This window comes from Agrilus planipennis, unplaced genomic scaffold, assembly GCF_000699045.2.
Source record: "Agrilus planipennis isolate EAB-ADULT unplaced genomic scaffold, Apla_2.0 scaffold62, whole genome shotgun sequence".
NCBI lineage: Eukaryota > Metazoa > Arthropoda > Insecta > Coleoptera > Buprestidae > Agrilus > Agrilus planipennis.
Genome location: NW_020438875.1, coordinates 1,045,528 through 1,054,272, shown reverse-complemented (window position 1 = coordinate 1,054,272; position 8,745 = coordinate 1,045,528). Strand labels below are relative to the sequence as shown.

The following is an 8,745-nucleotide window of genomic DNA, read 5'->3' as shown; positions in this document are numbered from 1 at the left end:
ACGATTTTCCTGCTTTTCCATTTTTACGAAAACCACAGAGGCGTCTTGTTCAGCGTGCTGTCAAACCTACACTAGCAAGGAGATCGGGCTGAAACTATAGCTACAAGCTATCCAAGGATGGTACTATAGAATGTCACCTCAAGGTAGGCCTAGTGGCGTCATCTCTTGGTTAGGCCGGAAACTTATCAATCCACCCTCGTAAATGAGAGTTAGATTTTGATTTTCACCTAATCAGTCATATTTAGGTGCAATATGATTGTTATTTTATCAGTTAGATTTCTATCGGTAATTTAAGTTCTTTTTTGTTAATGTGTTTGTTTAAATGTTTTGTTTGCAAGCTATTTTTCTTCAAGTTAGAGTAAATGTGTAATTAAAAACACGAGTGCAGACAAAATGGATAATTATCGTTCAGGAAACCGAATTCTCAGAAATACCAATAAACTCTGGCCGCACACGGTCAAGGTATTTATCACAAAAACCGATTATAAAGGTTCCAATCTATGTCTATCTGTAGGCAGTCATATCTAATATACGAATGTGAATCTTTTCTCGCGATGTGTGGTGATGAACTCAAATAGGCTGTCCATCAAAAAAAGCTATGTACAATTGTTGTAATTTTTGCAAAAAAAACACAATTCATTAATGCATCGAAACTAGGGTTGCCACCTTTTCAAGCTTTACATAAAGTATTTTTCGACTAAAAGGTTAAAAAAAAAGTAGTCGGCATAAAAATAAAATATTTTATTTTTTGTTTTTACAAACATATTTTTTGTTACACCTAGCAGCCAGTAACAAATTTCTGTCGCTCTTAAATACATTAATAGCCTCTAAACATGGCAAACAAAGATTTAAGTAAACTAAAAGTTCATTTTTAATTAGTTTTAATGAAGCTTTATTCCTGTCGTCCCGCCACTTTGCGTTCATAACAGAGAATACTCTTTCTGTAAATGCTGAAGTGGCCGGAACGGACAGCAAAAGTGACACTACTTTGAACAGATTTGGGAAATCAGGTTGTTCCGTAAATATGGCTTGCCATTTTTCTGTGCAATATTATTGATATAAAAGTACTCTGAATTTCGAGTAATCGCTTACAAAATTACGATGTTTACTTAAGACCTTAAATAAAGTATTTTTGCGTACTTTATGTGTCTTGTAAAGTATAGCGTACGCACAGTCGAAATAGTGTACAATACTTTATAATAAAGTACGGGTGGCAACCCTAATCGAGACCAAGGAGTATCGATCTCTACTGATGATAGTTTAAATGCCGCAACATTAGAAATTGCAGTATTACAGAATCGTTCTAGACCCCTTGACAAACCATTACTACCTTTAAAGTCCTATATCAGTCGTTTCTAGACAAATGAGATTTTTTTTCAATCTTATTAAATGGATTACTTTTGATGTATATAAATTAGAAGAGCGGTCCAAGTCTCAAATCAAAACTCTCATTATTATCTACACAAGTACGAAGCGNAGAAAAGAGAACATAAATCAATTAATTTAAATGTTTCACTTTTTTATAGTCTCTCAAACATTAAGTAGTTATGCTACAGGTATTAACCTGTTAATTATTAAACCCTAAATTCAGTATTCATTAAAATGTTCATCAATATTGTGAGAATGAACGTATTTTCATTCTTATTTTTACTTAGGACTGTAGTCATTTGCTCGTTTTGAATGGTGTAGACAAATTAATCAAACACTAGTAAGCGGTGCAGCAGTTAGACGTTAGAGGTTGCTTCAGTATACAAAAGATTAGGGTCGGCTTTATAACTGTCTGGTTGGAATTATGTCTTTGCTTTCCTAAGAATATTGAACTTTCTTTAAAGTCTGATGCTGGGTCAAATTCTGCTTGTCTGCATCTCTTTCTGTTACACATTAATATTTTATATAAAAGAAATTATGAGTGCTGCCAGCAAAGGATAACGTAGTATTACGTACTTAGTATCAGTGATTTCTTATGCTGATGTGTACGATGTGTTGCATACCTATTTACAAACAATTCCTTTAAATTTAATTTTTCAAACAATTTTTAACACAAAGAAAGTGATTAAACAAATTGTTCACAAAAGTGAATTTCGACCACTCGAAGCAATGGTGCTAATAGTTTCGAGCTCACAGTGACTGATAAGGGGGAAGAACTTGTTGGTGTAATATTATTCCTTTTTTTATTAGTATCCGAAGCAATTCCTAGTTGACATCTCTTTTATATGTTTGCAATATTCTCTACGTCTGTCGTGAGTATGGATGGTAGTCTGAATTTAGGCGCAACACTACGAATAAATCAACAATATTGGAACAGCTTAATAATAGCGTAGTTACTTGATCCTGGTAAATCAAAGTAAAAATTACAGGCTAATACTAATAGAAAGCTTAATCTTCCTTATCCCATTGAGAATCCGCCACTGAGTTACGCTCATAACAAATAAAAAAAATTGCTCCAATGTTGTTCAGATTAGTCATTTATTCAATAAATATACTTAAATAGTTTAAATTTACATAAATTTATTAGTTTATAATCTCTCCAAATAACTAATTTAAAGTTATAATCAATCCTAATAGTTTTACAAAATTAACGAGTTTGCCAATAAATTACGGTTTACGTTAACAGTATGATCAATAAGTTCTTGATAGATTAGAAAATTAACAATTTGCAATACTGCTAACTTTTTGTTTCAGTAATTACATTGTTGTCAATAGACTAATTATAAATAATCAAGATTAATATGTGAAGCACTCAATTTTTACAAAAGCTTTAGTTATCCATAAAATTGGAAGCTATATCTGCTTTAAGATTATGCTAGCTATTCCGGAACCCTTTTGTAAGAAAAAGGTTCAATATTTAATCAAACTTTCATTGGTTAAAAAGTTTACTAAATTTTACCCACAGCTTCGCTCGCGTTGATTGCAAAATATGTGTTAATGATTGTCGACGACTAGGAACAGTATTTTTTTCTAGATAAAAGGCACCCTATGTCTTTTTCTGTACACCTAACAATGTGTCTACAAAATTTCATCATGATCGATTGAGTAGTCAAGGCGTGAAAAGATGACAAACAAACAAACAAACTCACATTCGCATTTATAATATTAGCTAGGATAACCAGTAAAAGTTTGGCAGTAGGCATTTAGAATATGTAAAACTTTTTATATTTTCCATAGAATTGGACCGATAGATTAATACATTATGTTACTAATCTCGTTACCAAAGTTACATGATAGAGTTAGCCGTTTTTCAGGTAGTTGAAAATAGGTATCCATGCTGAATACTTATACAAAGCTCTAGTCCTTAATCTACTTTAATATTAGCTTAATTTACTAAATTTATTTTCAGAAGTTCCAACAACTCCCATTCAAATTATCAGTCTTGCTATAGTTTCCCAGGTACAAATATTTCTAATGTATGATCACATGCCCTTTAACATCATTTGTATTTCTTCTAACGTTTTGCCTTTGGTTTCGGGTATGAACAATTGTGAGAACAGCGCTGCAAAAATGCACAATCCTGCGAAAATGAAGAATGGAACGTGCATTCCATACAAAGAACTGACATGAATGTAATAATAAACCGACGCAATTCCAAACACACCATAGGATATATTAATCAGGCTCATTGCCATTGCTTTGATGCTAGTAGGAAACAATTCTCCCAAAAATACAATGGGGACCATTCCAAGACCAAATTTGAAAAACAACGAATATAGTATGAGGGACATGACAGGGATCCAATTAAGATCAGAAGTACCACTATTAGAATTTTTAATGTAAAAATAAGTCGCCAGTACAATAAGAGACAATCCTGTCAGAATACTGGAGCTAACAAGAAGAATTTTCCTACCAAATTTATCTATAGTAAATGAAGATGCTATGCAAGCAATAAGCATGGTCGCAGCTATGATGATTGGAGCGGTCTCTGCAGGAATAACTGACTCAGCATCCGCTAAAATTGTGTGAACATTCATCAATAAAACACTTATACCACTGAAATGCTGTGCAAAATTGAGGGTGATTGCTATAATAAATGCTTTGAGATTACTCCTAACAATAAATATATCTATGATCCTTCCCTTTTCCTTTTCTTGTCTTTGAACAGCGCTCGTAATGTCCTTAAGTTCCTCGTAAACATCTTGCTTTCTTCGGAAGATTTGAAGAGATTTTAAAGCAGCTTTCTGATTTCCTTTGATGATATGATAATATGGTGATTCAGGCATAAAACTGAAGGTTAATATTTGAAGCGTAACACACGCTGCTCCTACACTCGAAGAAATTGCTATTGAGGTGAATGGTGCAATACTGTATATTACCAAGACACCAAGTATCATGCTGGTGTAGGCAAAAGTTCCTAAAAATCCTCGAATGCTTTCATCGGCTATTTCTGCGACGTACATTGGCAGTGCAACAAAGGCTATATTTCCAGCCGCACCGGCAAGGAATCGTGCAAAATAAAGAACTTCAATTTTGGTTGCTGTTGCTATCAACATCCATGCTATTACATGTTTTGTAGCGGCCAATATTATAATTGGTTTTCTACCCATAAACTTCATATAAACTATTGTAAATAGAATGCCTACGGTGTTTCCTATCATGTAGATACTTTCTATCCATTCTTCGTCATGTTTTGCTATCTTTATTGGGCTGTCGTCTAAACGTAGCTTGGGAATATTAGGAGCTGTCCAGCCATACTGCATACCATCGCTTATGGTCCCGATTGTTCCTGAAATTGTTTGAACACTAAAAATGCAATTTTATAAAAAAATATTCAGCTATAAAAATCATTTGCATATGCTGCGGTTACGCCAGGTAAAATACTTAAAATATGTATTGTATTGGCCTTAAGTTAAGCTCGTGCTGCCCGTAGGTGGATTTGAACAAATCCTAATCATCATCATCATAAGGTCGTCAGTCCTAAGACACCTTCACTCCTTCCTATCCTGAGCTAATCTTCACATTTCTAAAACTAGAACATCCCACATCCTTAACTATGGACTACCTCTACTCCTCTTAACTTCTGTTATTGCCTCTAATATGTCTCTGACTAGACCTTCATGCCTGAGAAGGTGTCCTACCAACCTATCTCGCTTATTTTTTATAGACTTCCATAGAATTTTCTGTTCTCCTATTCTTTCTAATACCTCTTCATTTCTAACCTTTCCTATCCACGGTAGCACCACATTTTGAACGCTTCTAACCTTTTCTTTTCTAACTAAGTATAACTCTTCCATCTCTGTAACCCATCTCAACTTTTTTAAGAATATTTAACATCTTGTCCCATTAAACATTGTCATGAGCTTTTTCTAAATCCACAAATTGCTTTTTCCTTTTTCTATCCTTTCCTGTATTGTCATCAGTAAAGTTAGCATAGCCTCCCGCGTTTCTGTATTTCTTCTAAACCCAAATTGATCTTGCTCTAATAGTTTTTCCATCCTACTCTATACAATTCTAGTTAAGGTTTTTGACGCATGGAAAGTTAGGTTAATTATTCTAAATGTCTTGCACCTATCCGCGCCTCTCTTTTTAGGTATGGTTACTTCCACGTTCCGTTTATAATCCTTCGGGACTTTCCCCGTCTCATAAATGTGACTAATCCTAATACGTACGTTAAAATGCAGGTTAACTCATTCCTATATATTGCATACATAGAGTCTAAGAGAAAGAAATATACCTTCGGATTGAACTTTTGAACACTTTCAACAATCTCTGGAATTATTCAACCGATTCTAGATATTGTTGGATAAAAAGAATTCCACACTATTCCTAGTAATGTACATAGGTTAAGTATATATATAAGTTTTCGGTCTGGGATCTGATTATTGGTAATGCGCTGCTTGATTGTCTTATCGACGTGTGTAACCTTAATGTACAAGGACGCAATCCGGGTGGTGCAAGGTACAGGCACAGAATGTTTTGACCCATGTGCTGGCCCACCCGAAATTTACACCCAATGTAACGTGAAATCTAAAACCGCAAGCTTTTAACCTCACATAATCCAAAAGAACTTGTTTTTTATCAAAAATTCATTTTAATCGCTTAACTACTATTAAATTTATGGTGTATGTGGTCGTTTTTCTGGTCTAAATGTCAGAAGGAATATTTCTCCTTTTTCTAGACTTGATTTGATCTGAAAACAAATTAATCGAATTTCGGCTCAACGGGGATCTTGTAATACCTGTATAAAAAAATTCAAACTCAACATCCGCAGAACACCTAAAACGTATCTACTTTTGGTAATAATTTTGAAGTTTTACTCTTTGTTAAAAGAATTTTTGTCTGAATCGATTTTCGCAGTAAACCGCATTAAAAATAACCCTTTATAGATTAACTGCGAGATCAATAATAAATTTGCAGACGAAACATGATTAAAAAATAAAAAATAACTGTCTAAATAGGTGTGTTGACCTTTGATCAACAAAAACGGATAATTAAAAAATCAAGTAGGTATATATTTGATGAATCATGAAAGAATGAAATTTTTGAAATGTAATTTTACCTGTTATTACTGCTACTAGTTGAAGCCATTTAGAAATAAAATTTCTGCTGGGATTATTGACGATCATTTTCTTGTAATTATAAGTAACTAATGCATATACGGAACTATAGCTTATCTGTAGTAAATTGACTTTGATGTGTTTCCAACGTTTTATTTATTGGAAAATATCGCACCTAACTGTTTAAACTCTTTAGATAAAATTTTATTTTTATCGCTTTTGTTCATTCAGAAATATTGAATTCGTTAACCCTTAAAATTCATTACTATTTTAATTTGGACTTCAATTAAACGAGTGGACATGTTGCTAAAGATAAGATGATAATGAGATTAGAGGACAGAACTTAAAACAATTAAATCAAACGTTTCATTATTTTTATAGACTTTTGTTTCTCAAACTGTAAATAAAAATATGTTACAAGTTTTAGTTTGTTGATAGTCAATCCCTAAAGATAATACGATATAATATTTTGGTAAATTATTAGCTGATCAGTAAAAAAACAGATATGATCATCGTAAGGTCGTTAGTCCTAAAACTGATTGAACACGCACCTCCATTCTTTCCTATCCTGAGCTAATCTTCGCATTTCCTTAAAACTAGAACAATTCACATCCTTAACTATTTGCGAATAGTAATCTAATCTAGATCTACCTCTACTCCCCTTAACTCTCGTTTCTGTCTTTAATATGTCTCTGACTAGACCATTCCAAGACCCGCCTAAGAAGGCGTCCTACTAACCTATCTCGCCTATTTCTTATTGACTTCCATAGAGTCCTCTGCTCTATTCTTTCTAATATCTCTTCATTTCTAATCTTTTCTATCCAAAAATTTCATTCTTTCATGATACATCAAATAGATACCTAGTTGAAAATAGGGATCATCATCATCATAAGGTCGTCAGTCCTAAGACTGGTTGGACACGTACCTCCACTCCTTTCTATCCTGAGCTTTTCCAGTATTTCCCTAAAACTAGAACAACCCACATCCTTAACTATTTGCGAACAGTAATCTAATCTAAGTCTGTCTCTATCCCTCCTAACTCCTGTTTTTGCCTCTAATATGTCTCTGACTATACCCTCATGCCTAAGAAGGTGTCCCACCAACCTATCTCGCCTATTTTTTATTAACTTTCATAGAGTCCTCTGTTCTCATATTCTCTCCAATACCTCTTTATTTCTACCCATCATCCGCCTATAACAGCACATTTCGAACGCTTCTAACCTTTTCTTTTCCGCCGCGCCCACTGTCCATGTTTCGCACCCGTACAATGCCGTGCTCCAAACATACACCTTTAACAACCTTTTGCGAATTTCTAAATTAACCGCTCGCGGGCATAGAAGTGACTTCTTTTTATTAAAGGCGACACGACCCTGCACTATCCTCTGCTTTATATCCCTACTACTACTACTCCTTCCATCCTGACTTATGTGACTTCCTAGGTATTTAAAATCAGCCACCTCTTCTAATTTGTCGTCTCCTATCTTTATATTCGCTCTTTCCCTACTTTTTCATCCCTTGCATACCAGTATTTTAGTTTTACCTTTATTTATTTTCATACAGTACTGATCTGTCAGTACCGCTTCCATTTTATTTAAAGCTATCTCTAAGTCCTCCTTGCTAGATGGTAATACTGCTATATCAGGAAAACAGGGATAATAAACAAAAAATATTGGTAAATCTAGTTTTTAGATGATAAATTATAAAACGGATAAAAACAAAAAAAAATTGGAATTATGTATATTATACCAATTGTTACGCCTCAATGTTTATTTTTGACAATTGTTCTTTTTCGATATGCATTTTTGTAGTTATTATGGAATTTTATTTTATTACTGTATTGTTTGATGTCAATGTGCGCTTTACAACAGTTGTTTAGGTTCTTGTAGTCCTTAGCTATATTAAGATTTTATCGCACATTGTATCGAATTATATACATTTTTCAGTATTGTCTCTTTAACATGGTTTAACCCGTCATAATGTTAATTAGTACTTATTAAAGTCCTTTTTGGTTCACACATCACTATCTTTGCGGGTCTTATCTCAATGGATCTCCGTCTTCCTTCGACCACGAATTATAGACTTTCATAATAATTTCAACCAATTAACGTCTTAAAAATGAACGTTAACTAATATTTCCTCCACTATTCAAAAATTTGTTAGATTTTTCTAAAGACGATCAAGTCATGAAACAATGAGAGTTAGTTTTGCCAATAACCGACTATTAAATTAAAATTAAATTCATATTACAAACTAAAAT

The 8,745-nt window shown here is 33.5% G+C and overlaps 1 protein-coding gene across 1 annotated transcript; it reads right to left on the bottom strand.

Moving 5' to 3' along the window:
- Positions 1–3,066: 3,066 nt before the first annotated feature.
- Positions 3,067–6,682, bottom strand: LOC108734515 (facilitated trehalose transporter Tret1-like). Its single transcript, XM_018466102.2, has 2 exons — positions 6,491–6,682; positions 3,067–4,717 (listed from the first exon to the last, which is right to left on the bottom strand). The coding sequence occupies exons 1-2, from the start codon at positions 6,555–6,557 to the stop codon at positions 3,411–3,413; spliced, it is 1,374 nt and encodes a 457-aa protein (XP_018321604.2). The 5' UTR covers positions 6,558–6,682; the 3' UTR covers positions 3,067–3,410.
- Positions 6,683–8,745: the final 2,063 nt, after the last annotated feature.

Coding starts and splice junctions, on each gene's coding strand:
- LOC108734515 (XM_018466102.2), bottom strand. CDS start 6,557: ATGATCGTCAATAATCCCAGCAGAAATTTTATTTCTAAATGGCTTCAA. Junction 4,718..6,490: donor ACTAGTAGCAGTAATAACAG/GTAAAATTACAT, acceptor AAACAATTTCAG/GAACAATCGGGACCATAAGC.